Below are 24,458 nucleotides of genomic sequence, written 5' to 3' on the forward strand. Positions count from 1 at the left end.
ACGAAGCAGGGTTTAGTTCACACTGTTCTTAAGGTTTATTGAGACACACAAGAATATATACATTTTCTAACAATCGCTCCATTCACTTAGATGAGTTTTTATTAGTTATTTTAGCACGTTCGTAACAATACATACATGCACACACTCATGCACGCACGCACGCACGCACGCACGCACACACGCATGCAGGCTTGATAAAACCACAAATAGCACACACACACACACACACACACACACACACACACACACACACACACACATATTAACCAAACATAACACTCAATCACTAACTATTCATTGACTTTCATTCCTCATTCATTCCTCAGTAACTATCTACATTTTTGTGTACCTTATTGTAAAGTGTTTACACTATTGTTATAAGGTACACTACAAATACTATAAAAACTGTAAATTGCTGCCAGTGCAGTATGTAGAACACCATGCTGATTACTTGTTTAAGGACCTGGCAGGTTTATCCACCTGAGCGTAAAGACTCTCTGGCAGAGTCGTGCCTCTTGTCGTACTGGAATCCACAGATCCAGTGTGAAGCCCTACCAAGGAGTAGGTGGAGGTTGGAGAAAGACCTATAACTTCACTCTCACTCTGAGGTAAGGCTCTAGGTCTGACCTGGAAAATAAATCACATACAACATTTAGCAAAGTTTTTCTTTGCCATTTTTACTTTACTTTAAAGGGTAATTTCGTTTTTTTTTTCAACCTGGATCGTATTTTTCTATGTTTTTGTGTTAACAACAATCTTTGAAATTCCAGGTTGAAAAAAACACCCTTTAATACATATTATTTTTTGATTAGCAGCAGCCCATACATTATACATCCTTCAAAAACTCTGTAGCATTGACTACAAACTTAACAGGCCTGTTTTCGCAACATTAGGACTACAATTTATTTATTATGCATTAAATTGCTATAAAACAATTTTTTTTTGTTTTCTTTCCATCAAGAGCAGAGAAAGGTATTTCACTGTGTTGAAAAAATCACAAGACAAAGCACAACACACTGCAGATGAAACACTAGCACATAAAGAAAGCATCAACACCACTTTGACAGTACATACAGCATGTTGTATTTAGAAAAAGAAATTGCAAAACTGCAAGACACAGGTGGACCATAGACTGTTAATATTAATAGTTAGCAGTATGCTAACGTTAGATTGTAATGGAACGAAGCAACACTTTCTACCGTCAAAAATCGCACATAAGGGCTACTGAACCAAGTACTACCCAACCGGACATGTTTCAGCAGTAATACGACCCGAAATTGGGAGCCAAGATGCCATCTCTTACTGCCGTTAGCATGTAGCTACTATAGTTAGCAGTGGACACTAATAGAATATAGCAGCACTTTCTACAGTCAAACATTGTAGATAAATGCTTGTAAACCAAATACTACATAACCGAAATTAATGGAAAAAAAGGATTAATGTGACCCGGAATTGGGGAGAATGTAATGACACTGGCAGCCAAGATGACATCTTTTACTGCCGTTAGCATGTAGTTACATTAAGTAGCTGCATGTTAACGCAAGATAGATGTAACCTTGGCGGCCAAGGCTGGTAATTTCTCCCCAATTTCGGGTCACTTCACTGCTGGGACATGTCCGGTTGTGTAGTATTTGGTTATGAAGCCTTTATTTGTGATTTTTCACGGTACAAAGTCCTGCTATATACTCCGGTGCAGTAGCTCCAGCTGCTACTAGTAAAACAAAACTGGAGCACAGCGGAGATTCCAGGAAACATGCTCGTCAATCAGAGCAGACTGGGCTTTTTCAGGAGGGGGGCTTAAAGAGGGTGAAACATGTTCTAAAAATAAAGCAGCAGGAGCTGGAACAGCTGATGATGCAGAAGTTGGTGTAGCGAGGAGTCACAGGTCACATGCAGAATATAGATCACCTGATCAGGAAAACGAATAGCGATTGGTTTGCATAGGGATAATCATGGTTTGAATTACAAAAAAAAATCATACACCTGTGGGGGTCTCTAAAAATCATCAGCGCCATTATTTAAATCATTCTCATTCAGAGACCAGAGACCCAAACGGGGCTCTGTGTCTGTCAGAAGGTCTGAGATCTACCGTATAAGCAGAGCAATCACGTAATGCACAGCAGACTATGGTGCAGGTAGATTATTTTCTGAAATATAGTGACCTTATATTTCTTGTAATTGCCTATTATCACTTTATTTTTCTCAAAATATCACGACTCCCCCAAACCTCAGAGAACACAGATGGGATATATTTTGAATGTGCACAAAGTATTGAACATGAGCAGTAATCTTGCTCAAACACATCTGAAATATTACAGTCCAGGGGTTTATTAATAAATTAAAATTAATCAATGTATCATTGAGGTGAATAATTGTCCTATGCACATTTAAGGAGGTTACTTCCTCAACAAAAGAGGAAGGAAGAGTAAATGATGCTAGGCTACATGTGTGATGACTCAGATATAATTACAAAAGTCGATCTACAGGAGAATAAATAGCAATACAGAATGCCTGAGAGCCTTATTGTAATATATTCCATTATGTTTTTGTATTTGGATTGTAATCTATGTTTCCCTTTACATAAAGATATTTCCAACATACATTGATTCAGAAAAAGGTAAATATGTGCATAAAAATTCACCAGAATGCAGTAAATGAAATGTTTAATGCCCAAAATTTGCTGCTCATAGACTACTTTGTTTATTTTTGTTTTTATAAAGAGACCCCCACAAAGATGAAATCATAATTCGAACCCTGGGATAATCAATAGAATCATGTGAGGCTCCAGTTTTTGATTTTAATAACATTTTCAAATGTTTCCACTTTTCTCAAATCCGGTCTCAATTATTGAAATTGTGTTCCTCACTATGTCAGGCAAATTTGGCAGAGTGATGACGCTTACCTGAGGAACTTCATATACTGTATTCTCCCTGCTTTCTGTTTCATCTGCAGGTCAGTCATAAAAAAACATGTTCATTTGCTTAAATTTACATTTCATTTTTTACTTTTTTTTTTTACCTTTTCTGCGACTTAACTACGTTACATTTACATGACTTGAGCTGCAGCAATATTGAGTCCAGATTTTGTGTCTACATTTCTCCATCTTCACACAGCAGTACACTTTAAAGCCTCTTTGTGTAGGATTTGGTATGTTGTAATGTTGGCGAACTCCTAGAAGTTGTGTTATAAAGTCAAATGTGCTTTGGTAAACAGCAATGCTTGCATGGATCTGACCAGGGGATGCTAAGAATGAATGGACTAAAGCATGAAGAATTCACAATGATGAGATCTTCTCTTTTGTCTACAGTAAACGCTGGTAATAGAATGATCTGAAAGATGCAATAAATGCATACACATCTACATATAGGGGCTTTAAGTTAAACAGACCTTTGGCACAACATTGGCTACGGTAATACTGTATGAAGAGTTGCCTAATAACACAAGAAGGGTTTATGGGTATGGCTGATGATGAACTTTGCTATAACACTCAATTCCTATGTACAATAAACATATATATCTTTGTTAATTAAAATGCACACTTGTACTTACTCTTTTCTCTCTTTCGAAAATATCGAACTGCTGCAACAATTAAGATGCAAATGAAAACTATGCCGATAACACCAAGCACAAGGGCAGTAACATTGGTGGGTTCAGATTCTGTAAAGAAAAACAAAAGCCAGATTAGAAAAGTATGCCTGGTTTAAGTCATGCAACATGATTGAGAGTGTGTCACTGTAGCATCACATCTTTTCGGCCTGTGCTTTTTACAGAATGCAGTTTTCATTATACACATTTCAGACAGGCCTGTAGTAAGACATCATTTAATTTGTTCAGTTAAACCCTAATGGGTGGAACTATATTGACACAATTTCAAACAAAAACTGCTATCCTGGGTGGCCACATAGCTCAGTTGGTAGAGCGGGCGCCCATATATCGACTCCGACCTGCAGCCCTTTACTGCATGTCATTCCCCCTCTCTTTCCCCTTTCATTTCTTCAGCTGTCCTGTCAATAAAGGCCTAAAAATGCCCAAAAACTAATCTTTAAAAAAAAAAAGAAGAAAAAACTGCTAACCTTCCAAAGGTCACTGATTGAATGATCAATTTTAAACACCACCTGTCTCTTAGTTTTATAGCACCAACCTGGTAGAGGTTCACAAGGATAGCTAGTTCTGGTAGTCAATTTTATTTCTAGTTCAGCTTTATAACCTACTTCATACTAACACTTGATGCTAGCCGATAGATAAGGCTTATCATTGTTGTTTTTTCCTATTGTCCTATCCTATGTTTTCTATTTAACAAAGAAAGATTTAAAAGTCAGAACAGTTGTCACTGTCCTGTCCAAGGCAATGCTGTTAACAGCAGTTTACAGTAAACAAGGTAATCTTAAGATGAGGATAAAAAAATGATTTTATGCTTTTAAAATCGCAAACTCACTATGGTTTAACTCAATAAATGAGGTAATTTCTGCAACCAGGGAAACTCTTCCGTGAGAAATGTTAAAATCCTACAGCCTACACACCTCTAAAACACATTGAAATACACATGGATTTAACCATATGTGTAACAAACCTAATTGTTAATAAACTCACCTTGAACTGTGATCTTATATCCAGTTATTTGTTTTTCTCTATCCCCAGACACTACTGCAATATAAACTCCACTGTCTGCCTCTTGTAGATTCTTCAATTTCACAGAGTATTTCTCAAGCAACTCAATCCTTCCAGAGTAATCATCAGAGACTTTTGGTTCTTTACCAGGTAAAAATCGTACTAAATTAACTGTTTTATTGAATTTCCAGGTAACAGTATCTTCTTCAGGAACATCAGCTATTGTGACATTCAGAACGACATCCTCTCCTTTCTGCACAAACACAGGAGTCACAGCACTGGACTCTGTAAAACAGTAGACACACAATCAAAATCACACACAGTATATTGTTCTTTGGTCAATACTAAATGTTACTGGGTTACTACTATATTTCTTACATATTGGATCATTAGTTCAAAATTATTAATTAACCAGCGTTAGCAAATGTCTCTAAAAGTGCCTTGTATCAGATATGTCTCTTGACTCAGCTTGCCTTAGCATAGAAGACTTGGCTAAACTAAGCCCACTGAGAGTAAGATGTTACTCAAAGTCTTGATTTTTATTTAAGAAAAACTCTTTTCCTTCTGCCTCTTCTAAAAATGAGGGAACTGTTTTTCACCTTGTCCCCTTTTTCTCTCTCTCCCCTCTTACCCACATTATTGTTCCCCAGCTTGTACAGAGGAAACAGACAGACTATTAGACAGTCAGTGGCTATAACCACAGAATGAGGTTGTTACACTACAGGAGGAGTAAAGTTTGCACATGCATCTTGAAAAGACGGACATGTTTTCAACATTTGGTAATGCATCTCAAATCACCTCCAGAGATTTGTTTTTGAAAGTTCAACTGATGTTATCCACTGTAAAGTTGAAATTAAAAAAAAGAACTAGAATAGACTTAAAGAGTGCGTACCTCCACCAAAGACACACAATCCTATACATGTATTACTTAAATAACACAAAGTGTTTACAGTATATCTAAATCCACATCTATATCAGAATGCAGATAAAATTGAAATACAATGATAAAATTGTTGACTGGCTGATAACTGTTTGAGAGAATGATCATTCTGTCTCAGCATAGAGATTAGGGCCATGTACAAAACTGAACACAATTTAGTTATATGTATCACTGTATTGTACTTTCACTTAAATAAGTCAGAGAGAGAGAGAAACACAATCATTTTGGGACCCATGGGTAAAGAATGGGGTAATATCTGACATAAATGTATATCTGAATCAATTAAATCAATTAAAGTTTTAGTTTTAATGTTATTGGGATTACTTTCGAAATAATTGACAATGAGCATATAACAGAATTGTACCAAGATTTGTATACATTTCTCAATACTAAATAATTCAAAAATGAGTTCCAATAAAACATTACATTTCTTACCTAACTTCTATACTGCTGAAATAGTGCTACAGCAACTTTGATAACTTTGACTTTGAAAACCGACTAAGTCGATCATCCATGGGGAATATAAATAAAGTTCTTACCTTGTGCTTCACATGAATGCAGAAGAGAAACGGCACAGAGAAGTAAGACAAGCTCCATTTTGCAAAATGTACCATATGAGGAAGTGGTAAGGCTATTTATGGACTGAGCTCAGCATGCATCTTCTCAGAAATGTTTCTGGACAATCTACTAAGAAGAGTTTCAACTGGAACTGTTTCTACAAAAGAAATAGTCCCATTTCATCAATTATCCAATTTAACTTATTACTCTATTATTTGAGGAAATCAAATGAAACCATAGAGCATGGTCTGTACTGTACTGCAGTGTGGCTTGTGCCTTAGATCCCATCAATCTTTTTTTCTACATCAGCTGATACCCATCCTGTGAATGGAAGCATCCAGTTGTGTGCCACACAAACCCATTCTGGCTGCTGCAGCAGCGGGCCAATCACATATCAAAGATAAATCAAAGAACGCTTGTGGTCGTTGGCTGCGAGAAAAACCATACAATACTATTTTAACTATAAAAAGGATCAAATGCCGGTATTTTTTGAATGGAGAGAAGTTTCAACATGACTTGGTACTGGGATATTACATTCGATACCTTAAAGGGATTGAGTACCGATACCCAGCCCTAATATGTGAGGTGCATGTACACTTGCATCACTCAGATGTAGAACGTAGCTGCAGTTAGGCAGTGTGTTATGCTTTCAAACCAGTGTAAAACATGAGTCATCCCAGCAAATGTATAACAATGACAAATTTGAAGTTGACCATACAGTAGTCCATAGTCTTCCATATTTCCTTTCTGCATCATCTGGTGCTACTTGGGGATAGATATCTTTCAAAAGTCTAAAAAGACAGAGTTGTTTTGATGTTTGATTCATTTGCTATTGACATTGCACTTGGCTGTCTCCTGCGTGTTGCTCTCTATGACACGCTCCCTTCTCAACCATTTCATCTGTTTACACATTGCACATTGGAGTGTCTCTGACGCGGCCACTTTCCTCCCCTCTCTCCCTGTAGCTCTGCTCCAGACGGATCTTCTCTGGATCGGACCCCTCAGACACAGCACCCCCGTTGCTCTGGTACCCATGCTCACTCAAATGTAAAACGTAGCTGCAGTTAGGCACTGTGTTATGCTGTCAAACCAGTGTAAAACATAACCAAAACCTCACACCATAAAAACAGTTTCTTCCCCTCTGCAGTCAGACTCACCAACAACCCCCACTGACTCTTAACTCCCCCATCCCTAGTCACTACAATTTGCACTAACCTTCATCCTAGACTATAAATCTGCCCATTGCACATACTTTTGCACATTCTGCACTCAACCCAACTCTTTTTTCTGTATTTATTGTTTATTTCATATTAATGTTGAATATGTTTGTTTATGTATGCACCAACCACCAAGGCAACCTGTTTCTGATTAAAATGTTGTGTTCCAGGTCCAGAGAGTGTCTCTGCTGGTCTCTCTGTGTGCCTGCTGAAGACAGCCGTGTTCTCCGTCAGTCTGATCATCATGGTGGCTGCTGTCATCACTGTTCACCTCATGGAGAAGCTCAAGAAGCACATAAAAACTTAAAGTTAAAGGTACACTGTGCAGCTTTTGGACCACCAATAGCACCAGCGAGCACTTTTTATGCTTGAGTCAATGCTTTCTTTGTATTGTGCATGCACGAGCCCTGCTACACATTCCCCACTGATTTCATGCTGTTCCACTGATTGACAGTTGGTGGCAGTAACACACCAATAAATGAACCAACAAAGGAGAGGAGATAGAAGGCTGCTAGCCAGAAAACATGAATGTAAGATTTTAAATAGGCCTACATGAACAAAATTTGGGAAAATATGAATCCCAACACATTTGTAAAGCTTCAAGGTTTTTTACAATGCAATTTGGCAAGTACAACATCTTGTAAATATTGTTTCTTTCCGTGAAAACTCCACAGGGCACCTTTATTACAAATGCTGATAATTCTTGATTATTCAATGATCATAGCAGAGAATTTCTAATAAGGGGAGAACTTCCACTCTCTGGAAACTTCCGGCTTCTGAGTTGCAGTTCCACTCTGGTTCCAAATGAGGGCGCTCACAGGTGAGTACAGAATGAATGGAGGTCTTGGAGCTTTACCCCTCAAAATCCACTTTTCTCAGGATATAATTTTTTGTCTAGTAATTTGAATGTTGCATTCGAAAGGGGAGGCTAAGAAAATACACGCTGCTGGGATTTTTTTAAAGTCGCTTTTTTGTTCTAAAAAGCCTTTTAAAATGTCAATGACGTCATATACGGTCAGAGATACTGCTTTACGGCAAGCTCTGAGTCACTTCCTTTTTTCTCTCGAGGCATCAACAACACAGCTAACAGGTAAGGCTCTCCCTGTCAATACACGTGCTAGAAAGAGGTTTGCTAATGTTTTAAAGACCACGCCGAAATATTCACACACACACACACACACACACACACACACACACACACACACACGCACGCTTCAGATGCCATCAAGTGGGATCTCTGGTCGTAATCAGTCCTTCACTGACCAATCAGCATAATGCTAGCGTGTTATGGGCGACAACGACTCAACCTGTAAGAAATCGAAAGGACTTGTTCATTCAACTTTTGACCTATAAGCCATGTTGAACTTGCAAAAACTACAATCAAGATTTCTCAATGACTATCAGGCGAAAGAGACAAATTTAGCCGTCTAGCTCCATAGAGTCCCATTCATTTTGGACTCGCCCGCGATCAACCCCAGTGGAACTCTGGTGGAACTGCAACCAAAATCTGTACAATGGGGCTTAAGAGGGAGTGAACAGGCTCTCCGTAGACGGGCTCTGATCATACACAATAATCAATGTGCTCACTTTGTTAATAAAATTATTGTTTGTTTATTGTTTATTATTGTTGATTAAAAGGATCCCTATTAGCTTATGCCGTAGCAGTCAGCTACTCTTCCTGGGGTCCACACTAGATACGCAATACAAGATTACATCACATTATATCACAGACGTTCCATTAGAAAATGGGATTAGAAAAATCAAATCAATATGCATTAAACATGCATGTGTACACCCGCAAACATATACACAAGTACATTTCCCATAAAATGAGAATCAAACTGACAATCACACTCAGTAATTATCACACAATAAATAAACCTGTTCGCACGTAACAAATATTTTTATAGAAATAATATTACAGTTCTCTCCAGGAACCATCACCTTATCGTGGTGGAGAGGTTTGTGTGTCCCTATGAACCTGAGGGCTGTGTTGTTGTTGTTGCTGGAGCTTTGTGCTCCTGGTAGGGTCTCCCAAGGCAAAGTGGTCTCAGGTGAGGGGCCAGACAAGCATTACTAAAGGTCTTAAAGACAAGCTACAGATCTGTCAAAATAAACTAACCAGAGTGAGCGCCGCTACGTTGGAGTTTACCCCGGTGGACGAGAGGGTCGCCTCCCTACGCCTGCGGGTTGTGGGGAGGAAAACTCTGACTGTTGTTTGTGCGTATGCACCAAACAAGAGCTCGGAGTATTCGGCCTTCTTGGAGACCTTGAATGGAGTCCTGTATGGGGCTCCAGTGGGGGACTCCATAGTTCTGCTGGGGGACATCAACGCGCACGTGGGCAATGATGGAGACACATGGAGAGGCGTGATTGGGAGGAACGGCCTCCCTGATCTAAACCAGAGTGGTTGTTTGTTGTTGGACTTCTGTGCTAGTCATGGATTGTCTATAACGAACACCATGTTCGAACATAGGGATGCTCATAAGTGTACTTGATACCAGAGCACCCTAGGCCAAAGGTCAATGATCGATTTTATAATCGTTTCATCTGATCTGAAGCCGTATGTTTTGGGCACTCGGGTGAAGAGAGGGGCAGAGCTGTCAACTGATCACCATCTGGTGGTGAGTTGGGTCAGAGGGTGGGGGAAGACTCCGGACAGACCTGGTAAGCCCAAACGGGTAGTGCGGGTGAATTGGGAACGTCTGGAGGAGGCCCCTGTCCGACAGACTTTCAACTCACACCTCCGGCGGAGCTTTTCGTGCATCCCTGTGGAGGCTGGGGGCATTGAACCCGAGTGGACAATGTTCAAAGTTTCCATTGCTGAAGCTGCGGCGGGGAGCTGTGGTCTTAGGGTCTTAGGTGCCTCAAGGGGCGGTAACCCACGAACACCGTGGTGGACACAGGTGGTCAGGGAAGCCGTCCAACTGAAGAAGGAGTCTTTCTGGGATATGTTATCCCAGAGGACTCCGGAGGCAGTTGCAAGGTACCGAAGGGCCCGAAGGGCTGCAGCCTCTGCCGTGAAAGAGGCAAAGCAGCGGGTGTGGGAAAAGTTCGGAGAAGACATGGAGAAGGACTTTCGGTCGGCACCAAGGTGCTTCTGGAAAACCGTTCGCCACCTCAGGAGGGGGAAGCGGGGAACCATCCAAGCTGTGTACAGTAAGGATGGGACGCTGTTGACCTCAACTGAGGAGGTAATAGGGCGGTGGAAGGAGCACTTTGAGGAACTCCTAAATCCGACTAATACGCCCTCTATGGTAGAGGCAGAGCTGGAGGATGATGGGGGATTGTCGTCAATTTCCCTGGTGGAAGTTGCTGAGGTAGTTAAACAACTCCACAGTGGCAAAGCCCCAGGGATTGATGTGATCCGTCCAGAAATGCTTAAAGCTCTGGGTGTGGAGGGGTTGTCTTGGTTGACACGCCTCTTCAACATTGCGTGGAAGTCGGGGACGGTGCCTAAGGAGTGGCAGACCGGGGTGGCAGACCGGGGTGGTGATTCCCCTTTTCAAAAAGGGGGACCAGAGGGTGTGTGCCAATTACAGGGGTATCACACTTCTCAGCCTCCCCGGTAAAGTCTACTCCAAGGTGCTGGAAAGGAGGGTTCGGTCGATAGTCGAACCTCAGGTTGAAGAGGAACAATGCGGATTCCGTCCTGGTCGTGGAACAACGGACCAGATCTTTACTCTTGCAAGGATCCTGGAGGGAGCCTGGGAGTATGCCCAACCGGTCTACATGTGCTTTGTGGATCTGGAGAATGCGTATGACCGGGTCCCCCGGGAGATACTGTGGGAGGTGCTGCGGGAGTATGGGGTGAGGGGGTCCCTTCTCAGGGCCATCCAATCTCTGTACGACCAAAGCGAGAGCTGTGTCTGGGTTCTCGGCAGTAAGTCGGACTCGTTTCAGGTGAGGGTTGGCCTCCGCCAGGGCTGCGCTTTGTCACCAAACCTGTTTGTAGTATTTATGGACAGGATATCGAGGCGTAGTCGGGGTGGAGAGGGGTTGCAGTTTGGTGAGCTGGGGATCTCATCGCTGCTTTTTGCGGATGATGTGGTCCTGATGGCATCGTCGGCCTGTGACCTTCAACACTCACTGGATCGGTTCACAGCCGAGTGTGAAGCGGCTGGGATGAGGATCAGCACCTTTAAATCGGAGGCCATGGTTCTCAGCAGGAAACCGATGGAGTGCCTTCTCCAGGTAGGGAATGAGTCCTTACCCCAAGTGAAGGAGTTCAAGTACCTTGGGGTCTCGTTCGCGAGTGAGGGGACAATGGAGCGGGAGATTGGTCGGAGAATCGGCGCAGCGGGTGCGGTATTACATTCAATTTACCGCACCGTTGTGACGAAAAGAGAGCTGAGCCAGAAGGCAAAGCTCTCAATCTACCGGTCAGTTTTCATTCCTACCCTCACCTATGGTCATGAAGGCTGGGTCATGACCGAAAGAACAAGATCCAGGGTACAAGCGGCCGAAATGGGTTTCCTCAGGAGGGTGGCTGGCGTCTCCCTTAGAGATAGGGTGAGAAGCTCAGTCATCCGTGAGGAGCTCGGAGTAGAGCCGCTGCTCCTTCGCGTCGAAAGGAGCCAGTTGAGGTGGTTCGGGCATCTGGTAAGGATGCCCCCTGGGCGCCTCCCTAGGAAGGTGTTCCAGGCATGTCCAGCTGGGAGGAGGCCTCGGGAAAGACCCAGGACTAGGTGGAGGGATTATATCTCCAACCTGGCATGGGAACGCCTCGGGATCCCCCAGTCGGAGCTGGTTAATGTGGCTCGGGAAAGGGAAGTTTGGGGTCCCCTGCTGGAGCTGCTACCCCCGCGACCCGATACCGGATAAGCGGACAAAGATGGATGGATGGATATTACAGTTTTTCTCAAATGCTTAAACACAAAAGCCAATCCTCTAAACCAAATGACCAGTTGTCTAAACACATTTACTAAATCTAGCCATCATTTTCCAATATCATAAACACATTTCACATGAAGACACAATTCACAAAACACAATTTTCTTTGCTAATGGATGGATGGATGGATGGAAAATTTATTGAACAACAACAACAATCAACACAACGTGTTCAAAAGGATAGAAAAAACACAAAAAAGCCCAAAGGCTTGTTTCCATTGTGGTCCTTATGATGGAAGACAAGTGACAGTACATATACTAACAACATTGAAAACAAAAAGAAAGGAAAGCATACCAATAAATCAAATCAAATCAAATAAAAAATAAAAAAAATCACAATAAAACAGATATATCCAGGACTAAATTCCCAGATAGACAAACAGACACACAAGCAAATAATACAGTATTCCTACTACTTCAAGGATTTCTATTTCTATTTCCTTTCTTCTTTTTTCCTTTATAAGTTTAATAACCAGTTTTTTATTGAAGATTTAAAATGATAATATGAAGAGCTCAACAGTTTAATGTTTAAAGGCAAACTATTCCACAAGACAGCTGCAGAGTATAGGAAAGAATACTTTCCCATACAGCTCCTAAAGCAGCAGGGCCTATAATCTGTGGAACTCCCCCGGGTACAGTAATTGTGTGTATCACTATTTTTTGAAAAGTAATCACATAAATACTTGGGTGCCAGATTATTTCTTATTTTATAAACTAAACACAGTTTAAGTTGAGAAACCCTCTCCTCCACTCTAAGCCACCCAAGACTGGAGAAATGGTACGCAAGAAGATGAGTTCTAGGATGTAATTTAAGAATCACTCTGGTTAGTTTATTTTGACAGATCTGTAGCTTGTCTTTAAGACCTTTAGTAATGCCTGTGTACCAAGATGTACAGGCATAGTCAAGATGACATTGAACAAGCGCATCTGCCAGGATTTTTAAGGTTTTACTATCTAAAATGCTGGATATTCTTGCTAGGAATTTAGTCCTTTGGCTTACCTTTGAGATGATTTTTCGAGCCATCAGCTCCCCTGATAATTTGTTATCTAATATACAGCCCAAGTAAGTAACTGATTCCTTGGCTGTAATTTCAACATTACCCACGACTACCCTAAACCCCATAGCCTTTTTAAGTTTATCTCTGGACCTAAAACACAAGTTGCAAAAGAACTCTGCTCATATTCTCAAATGAAAGCTCATGTGATGCAAAATGCTTGCCACAGTCAGCAATATTTGACCACAATGAACACACCTGGCGTCATTCATTACACACAACGACTCAAAATTGAAGACACTTGTTGCTAATGCTGTGACCACATGTATAAAAGCAAGTTCAGAGTGCACAGTTTGCTGAAGATTCCAAACAAACACAATGGATGAAGGCAGAGTCAGGGGAAGAGGAATTCGAGTCAGAGGAGGGAGAAGAGCTGGCCATGGAAGAAGAGGAGCAGGCCAACGAGGAAGAGGAGTTCAAATCAGAGGAGGAAGAGGAGCAGGCCAACGAGGAAGAGGAGTTGAAATCAGAGGAGGAAGAGGAGGAGGCTGTGGGATATTTTAGTTGCAGCACGAGAGGAGAAGGTCCAGGAGGGAGAGCAAGACAACCTCGCACCATCATTACGGACGAGATGCGAGCAACAGTCATTGACCATGTCATTGTCCATGGCATGACAATGGCTGAAGCAGGACTAAGAGTCCGTCCAAACCTGAGTAGGTTCACCGTGGCCACCATTATCAGGACATTCAGACAACACAACAGGTATTGTACTCTATTGCTTTCTTTGTCACAATACAATTTTACAAGCCTGTGAAAGTAGTCTATTGGTTTCAAATCAGTTGTTACTGTATTGTAAAACATGTCAATTGACAACACATGTTTCTTTCTTTAAAGTTGAAAGAATGCCACATAGAGGTGGGAGGGTTGCCATATTTACAGGGGCACAAGAAACCCTCATTGTGGATATGGTTCGTGAGAACAACCTCATCAGACTCCGGGAGATCAGAGACAAAGTCATTGCCGATAATGTCAACTTTGAGAGCATTGATGATGTCAGCTTGGCCACAATAGACCGAGTTCTCCGGCGCCAAAAGATGCGGATAAGACAGGTCTATAGGGTTCCCTTTGAGGGCAACTCTGCGCGACACAAAGACCTACGTTACGAGTATGTGCAAGTAAGTATACATCCATGTTCACAGTACAGTTAGTGGACATACTGTGTTGCTCAGTGGCCTACATTACTTCTGGACAATACTGTGCTACCTGATTGACTGTTGTTCTGAACACCTGTGCACTTTCACATTTTCACAGAGGATATTACAGTTGGACGCGATGGCCAGACCTCATGAGTACCTCTTCCTGGATGAGGCTGGCTTCAACCTGCAGAAACGAAGGCAAAGAGGCCGTAACATCATTGGCCAAAGAGCCATCACTGAGGTTCCTGGCGAACGGGGGGGTAATATTACTCTTTGTGCGGCCATGGGTTTGGAGGGGCTTGTCCACCGGCATGCTGTCCTTGGATCTTACAACACCCAACGTCTCCTCACCTTCCTAGAGGAGCTAAAAGACATCCTCCTGGACCGCCAACAACACCATCCTGGGCCCGCACATCACATTTATGTGATCATTTGGGACAATGTACGCTTCCACAGAACAAACCAAATCAGAGAGTGGTTCACCACCAACAGTAACCACTTTTGCCACCCTACTCCCCTTTCCTGAACCCTATAGAGGAGTTCTTCTCATCGTGGAGATGGAAGGTTTATGACAGACAACCATACACTAGAGAGAACCTCCTAAGGGCAATGGAGCTGGCCTGTGTTGACATCCCAGTGGAGGCCTTCCAAGGATGGATTCACCATTCCAGGGCGTTTTCCCCGCGGTGCCTGGCAAGAGACAATATAGCCTGCAATGTGGATGAGGTGATGTGGCCCGATGCAGCTCAGCGACATGATGCCGCACAGTGATTGTGGTGTGTGTGTGGTGTGAATAAAGTAAATAAAAAAACTTCACACCCTGATCATGTTTTCAAGAGTACTGTTGTGTGCAATAGATTCTGTTTTTGCATTGAGTTGTGTTACAGTAGTGTACATGCAGAATTTACTATAGATTTATACTCTTCATATGAAACTCACAAATCTAAATGCCTAATCCACTGCAGAGATCTAAGAAGATCCATTACTGTAAAGTTTCTAAAAATATGCATTGGCAGTTATGAAACAAAGAACCTCACAAATTGAGCATTGTGTTTTCAATTGTTTTGCTGTAGTGTGTAATGATGTGTATAGTGTTTACATTTTTGAAAGCTTCGAGCTGCTCTTTTGGTGTGAAAGTTTGAGTTTTGAAGTGAGAAGGTGTGGTTGTGTTTATGTAGCTTTAGAAAAGGGTGTTGTGTTTAGACATTGGGGAACATGGAGGAAACGTTTGTGAAATGTGTTTTAGCATTTGAGAAAAACTGTAATACAGTTTCTATTGCACACAACAGTACTCTTGAAAACATGATCAGGGTGTTAAGTTTTTTTATTTACTTTACTCACACCACACACACACACACAAAAAAAATTAAATGTGTTACTGTGTTTGGCATAGAATGGGCCATCTGCCTCTATACGTGTATTATTAAGCACAGAACATATGGGACAGCCCTTGATTGTGAGTGTTTGAATTAGCACAACTATATACCTGTTAAACTGAAGACCAAATAAACAATGCATCAACATCATGCTGTTTAACAGTCTGTAGAACTTAACTGCACTTTACTGTGCATGTATTTTGAATTGTTGGAATTAAACTACAAAGTACACAAAGATATCTTAACTGATATGTGTCCAGTCCTGTTGCCCTGCAGAGTCAGGGGCGTCGTTAGGCCTATTTTAGGGGGGCTGAAGTTACCCCAAAATGTTCCTAAGCCCCCCCAAATAATAATAAGAAAAATAATAATTTGATTTTTTTTTTACAGTGCACTCTGTATCACTCACTACGTGGAATCAATCTTCCTTCACCATTCATCTGTTGGTGTCGTCGTGCACTGCAGTCTTGTTTTATTTTTATTGCACGAACTGTCAACTGGTCGAAATGGCAGTGTTTTAGAGAGAGGCTCACGAGCGGCCGCTTGCACGGTAACGGTATGTGGACGAGCGAGGTAGAGAGTTACTGAAGAGAGAGGCGCCAGGCAGCATTAAAACACAGCAGTAAATCAGAGAAATAAATGTTGTTTTCGCCAATTTATGACTCAAAATGCAACTGTAGCAAGTATCTCACTATCATTAACGTTATCCAAATTCATAATTAGAAACAACAAATAATATATCCAGCTACAAAAAAGCCGGAAAGTCGAAAGTTAGACAGAAGTACAAAGAGTCAATGGCTATGAAGATGATACACCGTCTTGTCTCTTCTCATTGGTTTAAACTGGCAGCTTTCAGAATGCTGTAGACCGCTGTGTTGCAAGTAGTTGCAGGATTTATCTTGTCTCGTTGCAAATCTTTGGTCTGGACTTGCTACCGCACACACAGTGAGTGATACAGAGTGAAATTGTAAGTTGTTGTTAATGATTTTTACTTGCTTCACTTCAGCTACATTTACTTGAGGTAAAGATAAAGGAATATTTTAGTTGGCTATAGAAAACAGTAGTCTAGCTAGTGTAAACGAGTGAAATACAAGAAATAGCTCGCCTAGTAAGGTATCCGAAGCTCTCTATTCTTTACCATTAATATAGCGTGCTATCTCTATAGTATTAAAACAATATCAGTCCCTAAATATCAGTGTCACTGTTAATGCTATTGTACCAGTATATCCTTCAATTCATTGAACAAATGGATACTGGAAGATATTTTAGGAGAGAGAGAGAGAGGCACCAAGCCATAGCCTAAACTAAATTATTTCATGATATTTATTTAGCTTGATTCTGCCAACTTAACTTTCTGCATTCCTTTGCTGTAATAAATTAAACAAGTATGTAGATGTTGCCTAAATGTAGACTAGGCTATATATGAGCATACATACTGTTACGACCCCTCCCTTTTCTGCCTGCTAGTGGCTTCTCTGGCTTTCCTGGCATGAGCTTGCAGTTTGGGAGGGTTCGTTAGTTGATTGGTGGACACCTGGGTAGGCCTCAACCAAGGCTATTTATACAAGTCATGTCTGATTGTTCTCTCTCTGCTTTCTCCTTCTCCTAGGATCCACATCTCCTGGTTTGGGTTTGGTTTAGCTCTTTTGTTGCAGTTGTCATTTGTCCACACATCTTTTACTCACACACCGCACACACTACTGATGACATTGATTCCACACCTGTTTTGATTCTTTTGTTAATAGTAGTTTGTTTTCTTTACAATAAACACTTTATTGGCATTTTAACCTGTTTGGTCTCCCCTCTTTTGTAACATGCATTGAGCCGGTTTGTGACAATAACATACATACATAATAGAACTTTTATTCATCTCGCCATCAGGTTATTAAATTCAGACATACTTTAAATCCTTGTCAACCATATTGCAACAAGCTAGTTCAGCATATCATGCCTGACTGAAGTAGTGTGTTTTTCTTTAGGAGTGGGAAGGGCAGACAGCATGTTGCCTGTTTCGTCATTTGGGCTGCCTTGTTGAGTGCAGCGACACTGAGAACATTATATTTCACATAATTTTTTTTAAAATAAAATAGGATTAGTCCAACGAATCATTCCGTTTGTAATGCGCACCTAACGAAAGCCTCGTACCGAACGGTTCAATACGAATTCTAATTAAATTGTCTTTTTTTGAACTGCAAATTATCTAATAGAGAGAGAAATTAGGTATGGTTTTACTTTACCACACATTTACACAGGCAGATAGATAGCATTTAAGTCTTAGCCTAAAGAAGAACTCAGCAGGAGCACAGTCTGGCCTAAGTAAATCCCCCCCATGCAGCTTTGATGTATCTAAAAGCTAACTTTAGAGTTTGTAAGTAAGATTTTTCAAGGGAAAGTTTTGCATAGCCTCGGGGGCTGTGGAATCCACAGATCCTGTGTGAGGCCCTACCAAGCAGTAGGTGGAGGTCGGAGAAAGACCTATAACTTCAACTGTTGGACTCTGAGGTAAGGCTGTAGGTCCGACCTGGAAAATAAATCACATATAATGTTTAGCTTAGTTTTTGTTTTCCATTTTTACTTTAATTCTACTTCTTCACATCTAAAACATCCAAAGTTGAGTTCATCAAATTCTCCTGGCCACGAGAGCACAACACACTGCAGCTTAAACACAAGCACATAAAGAAAGCATCTACATCACTGTGACAGCACATACAGTATGTTGCATTTTGAAAAAATAACTGCAAATTACAGTTTTTCTACTTTACTTGATTTGTTCTAGGACTGAAAATATGGTTTGCAAAAGCGTCGACACTGAGTGCAGATTTCACCTGAGAGTCTGTTGCTCACAATATTTATTGTGTAAGAGAATGCAGAAGTTAAAACAGTTTGGTTCAGTAGGAAGTCACATGTAGCTTCCGTTAACTGGTGTGTGCTAAAAAACGGAAGCAAAGGGAGAAAAAAATTCAGCTGTGATCATGTAGTTGATGTGATGTGCATAAAAACCTTTAGCCTAATGTAAATTATATTGTTGCAGTATTGTCTTTTCGGGCACTAGTATGAGATCTGATATTAGTATGAAGGTTTGACAACACAACACATTTTGGAACATGCATTCGCCGTTTGGTCTTTTTGTCCCCTTTCCTCAAAAATGTAACTTAGGTTTTAAAAGGATGCAAAAACTATAATAAAACACAAGCAAACAAAATGTACGCAGCATAAAGAAACACACTGCAGTTCAGGGCCGTGCAGAGACCTTTTGAGGGGCAGGGGCTCAAATTCAAAAAAGGGCAAATGGAACAAGATGGAACAATATACAGTATGTCATCTTTATTTTAAAAATGGTATATTTTATTTTAAATGCAACTGTTGTCAAGCAAAATGTAATCTTACATACAGTATCCAAACTGTATATAGAAAGTGCAATATGAAATGTTACATAATACTAAATCCACAATACTGTATACCTCAAAATGTATTGTGTATGTATACACAATACATATGTATGTATAATATAGAGCCTTACATTAGACTACATTCACACAAATACAAGATAACGAGATATCAAACCAGAAACAGTTTAACTGTAGCCTATAACTGCAACCTGAGCTGACTATCAGATTTCTGTAGCAGTGGGTTAGTAGGCTTTGAAACAGAAAGGGATTTGCAAAGGTATGCAGCATGTTTCAGATTATTTTCTCAAAATATAAGGATGTCCTTTATTAAGTCAAAATGTATAGACCACCAACCTACACCGTAGACTACAAATAACCTAAGCTAATTTCCCAAAGAAGTGACATGTTCTTTTAAGTGGGCTGCTGGTTGAGAGGCAGAAAGCAGACACACACACACACACACACACACACACAGGTTTGTGCCACTATCTTTGTGGGGACCCGTCATTGACATAATGCATTCCCTAGCCCCTTACCCTAACCTTAACCATCACAACTAAATACCTAACCTTAACCCTTACCCTCACCCTAACCATAACCTAATTCTAACCCTAATCCTAAAACCAAGTCTTAACCCTCAAACAGCCCTTTAAACTTGTGGGATCCAGCATTTTGGCCCCACAAAGCTGTCGGGACCCCACAAGTGTACTGGACTCCCGGTTTTTGGACCCCACGTATATAGTTAAACAAGCCCACACGCGCACGCGCACACACACACACACACACACACACACACACACACACACACTTGTTAACCTACAGAGAACTGCTGCTACACACACACACACATACATACACACACACACACACACACACACACACTCCTGTTAACCTACAGAGAACTACTGCTACACACACACACACACACACACACACACTTCTGTTAACCTACAGAGAACTGCTGCTACACACACACACACACACACACACATACAACTGTTATCCTTCAGAGAACTGCTGCTGCACACACACACTTCTGTTAACCTACAGAGAACTACTGCTGTCTTCTCTTGTGTATCAGAGAATGAAACGGTGACGCTATGAGGCTATCACACGCTGAGTAATTGTGGCCGCGGCAGCTCGTGCAGTTACCGCGAAATGTCATTACTTCAAAGTTAGCTGCCTGCTGACTGTTTTAATCCTGGAGGAGACTCGTTATGTAGCGGCAGCGGCTAGAGGCCTCTATAACAAACCAAATGTGCATGCATGCATTCTCATTCACTTCAAAAGCACACTTACCTGCACTTCAACTTTCTCTCGCTCTTGTTGGCCGCGCCGCCGACAGATGGCATGGACTCACTTGTATCTAAGTGGTGCGCCTGGCAGGAAGCCTGGTCATCATGTGATATGAAGGTTTAGGTCGTATTATCTAGCTAATTATTATTGTTAAATATTATTCTTAAACGGACCACTTGTGGGCCATCGTCAAAGAAAAAAGGTGAAAAAAAAATCTGGACAAAAAAAGGGCACTTTGGCCTTGAGGGGCAAAAGGGGCATGTGCTCAAGCATCCATAGTCCCCCCCCTCTGCACATACATGCTGCAGTTTAGTAGACTACTTGCCAGACCTTTGCAGCAGCAGGTTTGGACAGATAGATTGTAGTGCATTTGGAGTTTACCAGGTCCAAAGCATTGGACAAGCAGCAGGAGCTGGAACAGCTGATGATGCAGAACTTAATGTAGCAAGGAGTGACAGGTTATATACAGTAAATAGATCACCTGTTCAGGAAACTGTATAGTAATTGGTGTGCATAGGGATAATAAATGTAATCATGAGAGGCTCCAGTTTTTGATTTAAAAAACGTTTCTTAACTTTGCCATTATCCTTAATCTGGTCGCAATTATTGAAATTGTGTTCCTCAGTGTGTCAGGCAAAAAAAAACTTGACACTTACCCGAGGAACTGTATTCTCCATGCTCTCTCTTTTATCTGCAGGCAGTCATAAAAAAACATGTTGATTTGCTATAATTGTCCTTTTTTCAGCTTTACCTTAACTGCTTTACATTTACATGACTTGAGCTGCAGCAACATTGAGTCCAGATTCCGTGTCTAAAGTTCTCCATCTTCACACAGCAGCCCACTTTAAAGCCTCTATGTGTAGGATTTGGTATGTTGTGATGTTGGCGAACTCCTAGAGGTTGTGTTATAAAGTAAAATGTGCTTTGGCAAACAGCAATGCTTGCTGGGATCTAACCAGGGGATGCTAAGAATGAATGGACTAAAGCATGAAGAATTCACAATGATGAGATCTTCTCTTTTGTCTAAAGTAAACGCTGGTAATAGAATGATCTGAAAGATGCAATAATCACATATAAATCTACATATAGGGACTTGATGTTACACAGAGCTTTGGCACAAAATTGGCTATGATAAACATTTGTGGATTCCCATCCACACTGTATACTGTATGAAAGGTTACCTAATAACACAAGTGGGTTTACAGTGATGATGAACTTTGCTACAACACTGAAATCCCATGTACAGGTAACATATATATCTTTGTTAATTAAAATGCACACTTGGACTTACATTGTCCTCTCTTTTGATGATAACGAAATGCTGCTGCAACACAACACGAGAGAGATACCTATGCCAATACCAGCACCCACAGAGATGGCATTGGTGGAAGGTTCAGGAACTGCAAAAAAGAAAAAAGAAGCCAGGTAAGAGACGTAGGCCTGGTTTAAGCTATGCAGTGTAATTGAGAGTGTGTCACTGTTGCTTTTGACGGACTGCAGTTTGAATTAAACAAATTCATTGGTAATAGATCTCAACTGTAAGAAATAACTTAGTTTGTTTCATTAAACCCTAACGGGTTGAACTAAACTGTCACAATTTCACTTTAAAACTACCAACCTTCCAAAGGTCACTGAATGATGTCATTTAAACACCACCTGCCTCTTAGTTTTATAACACCAACCTGGTAGAGGTTCATACTGATAGCTAGTTCTAGCAGTCAAAATGTTTAAATTTCACTGACCTATTTCTTTATCACCTACTTTATATTAACACTTGATGCTAGATGATAGATAAGGCTTATATATTTTTATTTATTTGATTAGGACAATGCACATTAATGAACATTTCTGTAAATGCACCAATGTTAGCCAGTCGGCTAATTTTCAACTGTAGTCCTAGTTGCCTAGCATGCATGTCTTTATGGTGGTGTCAGACTATGTGATAGAACCCAGACGCAGAGTGCAGACAGTTCGAAGTTTTACACAGTTTATTGATGATTTTAGACAAAGTAACAGGATGGACTAGTCGGGCAGGGAGACGAAGCGTGCAGGACCTGTGACGGCAGGTGGAGAGTGGCGTCAGCAGGCAGGTTGATAGACTGTAGAGCAGAGTGGTTCTCCTTCGAAACACAAAGAACAGCATACAGGTTACAGGCAAAACAGCAGGTAACAAAAAGTACCGCGACAGATTCAAAACTGGACGTTCACCTACGTGACTAGACTTAACTATCCGGCGCCGAGCAGCCACAGCTTAAGAAGCTGCGCTGATGAGCCACGGAAAACAGGTGGTTGATTATCGATTGCCTGCAGCTGCGAGTCATCCCGGGAGTGGCCAGTCATACACACTGCACTGAGAGAGAGGAGAAAGAGCGAGCAGAGGAGAGGGAGAGGAAAAGAGAGAGAGAGAGAGAAAACTCCAGGGAAGCCCAGCTTGTCACTTCCCCCCTAGTGGATTCACGACAGGTGGGAAGAAACCGGAGCACCCGGAGGAAACCCACGCAAACACGGGTAATAATAATATATATATTTTATTTTTTTTTGCTAGGTCTTGAAAAGACGGACATGTTTTCAACATTTGGTAATGCATTTCAAACCACCTCCAGATTTCCAGATTCAGATTTGTTTTTGAAAGTTCCACTGATGTAATCTACTGTAAATTTAAATATGTATTAAAATGTAAAGCAGAAATTTAAAAAAAGAACTACAACAGAGTTAAAGAGCGCGTACCTCCACCAAAGACACACAATTACACACAATTATTACTTAAATAACACAAAGTGTTTACAGTATATCTAAATATGTGTCTGGATCCATATCTACATCAGAATGCAGATACAATTGAAATACATATCCATAAAAAACAATCCATAAAGTGCTAACTTTCTGTTTTGAAACAGCAGTAACAGTCGTACAGGAAATGCTCAAATGTTTCCTGTCCTCTTATCACACTAACCTTACGGTAATGAGGGCAGGAAATTTGGTGGGTGTTTTATCTTTGTGATCTTTTTACTTACACTGAGTCCATCAAACCCTATGCTGAATATACTAGCACACTCTTAAAAATGAGATACACCACTCATACACAGCTATGCAGTACTTTCTGGCAGCCCCAAATAGCAACAAGGGTGGATTTTATCACAAATTCAATTCAATTCAATCAAATTGTATTCATAGTATCAACTCACAACAGAAGTTATCTCAAGACACTTTACAGATAGAGTAGGTCTAGACCACACTCTTACATTTACAAAGACAGTGTAACAGTGGTGAGGACAAACTTCCTTTTAGGCAGAAACCTCGGACAGATCCAGGCTCTTGGTGGGCAGGCATCTGCTGTTGCCGTTTGGGACACAGAGACACTGATACAGATATACAGATATAGAAAAATATGATTCATAATAATTATAGCAGTTGGTATGATGAACAGTGGCAATTAGTAACATATTAATAACAATAAAGATAATGGAACTATAACATGAGCAGTTCCGGTCTTCTTCCTTAGCAAGGTGCCACCGTCGGAGGACTCCAAACATAAATATGTCATCATTAACCAGGCTGCACTCTGCGGGTGGGCTGCATGAATGTAGAGAACAGTGGAAGAAGAAGGTTTTTTTTACTCACTAACAGAGGGGATTTGTAATGTAGTGAAATACAATACTTCTCTCAAAACGTAACCAAGTATATTTTAAATTACCGATTATAAAAACGACTTGAAAAATACAAAATACACAACAGAACTACTCAATACAGTAACATGAGTAAATGTATTTTGTTACTTTCCACCTCTGCTCATTGTTATACATTTGCTGGGATGACTCATGTTTTACACTGGTTTGAAAGCATAACACACTGCCTAACTGCAGACGTTCTACATTTGAGTGATGCATGTGCACATGCACCTCACATATTAGGGCTGGGTATCGGTACTCAATCCCTTTAAGGTATTGAATGTAATATCCCAGTACCAAGTAATGTTGAAACTTCTCTCCGGTCA

At 41.0% G+C, this 24,458-nt stretch overlaps 2 protein-coding genes across 2 annotated transcripts in view; one reads left to right on the top strand and one right to left on the bottom strand.

The window, feature by feature from the left end:
• Positions 1-24,458, top strand: part of LOC116048867 — a 36,487-nt gene that overhangs the window by 3,654 nt on the left and 8,375 nt on the right. The window lies entirely within an intron of this gene.
• LOC118495806 lies at positions 382-6,312 on the bottom strand. The gene is made up of 5 exons (XM_036005015.1): positions 6,088-6,312; positions 4,591-4,893; positions 3,550-3,657; positions 2,903-2,946; positions 382-627 (listed from the first exon to the last, which is right to left on the bottom strand). Exons 1-5 carry the CDS (start codon positions 6,143-6,145, stop codon positions 448-450), a joined length of 693 nt encoding a protein of 230 aa, XP_035860908.1. The 5' UTR covers positions 6,146-6,312; the 3' UTR covers positions 382-447.

Source organism: Sander lucioperca, chromosome 9 (assembly GCF_008315115.2).
Source record: "Sander lucioperca isolate FBNREF2018 chromosome 9, SLUC_FBN_1.2, whole genome shotgun sequence".
In the NCBI taxonomy this organism is placed as follows: Eukaryota; Metazoa; Chordata; class Actinopteri; order Perciformes; family Percidae; genus Sander; species Sander lucioperca.

What these genes read in the sequence shown, in the direction of transcription:
- LOC118495806 (XM_036005015.1), bottom strand. Translation starts at nt 6,145, where the DNA reads ATGGAGCTTGTCTTACTTCTCTGTGCCGTTTCTCTTCTGCATTCATGT. An exon ending in GCATTCATGTGAAGCACAAG is followed by an intron (nt 4,894 to 6,087) that starts GTAAGAACTTTA and finishes ACTGTTTTACAG; the next exon opens with AGTCCAGTGCTGTGACTCCT. An exon ending in TTTTCGAAAGAGAGAAAAGA is followed by an intron (nt 2,947 to 3,549) that starts GTAAGTACAAGT and finishes ACTGACCTGCAG; the next exon opens with ATGAAACAGAAAGCAGGGAG.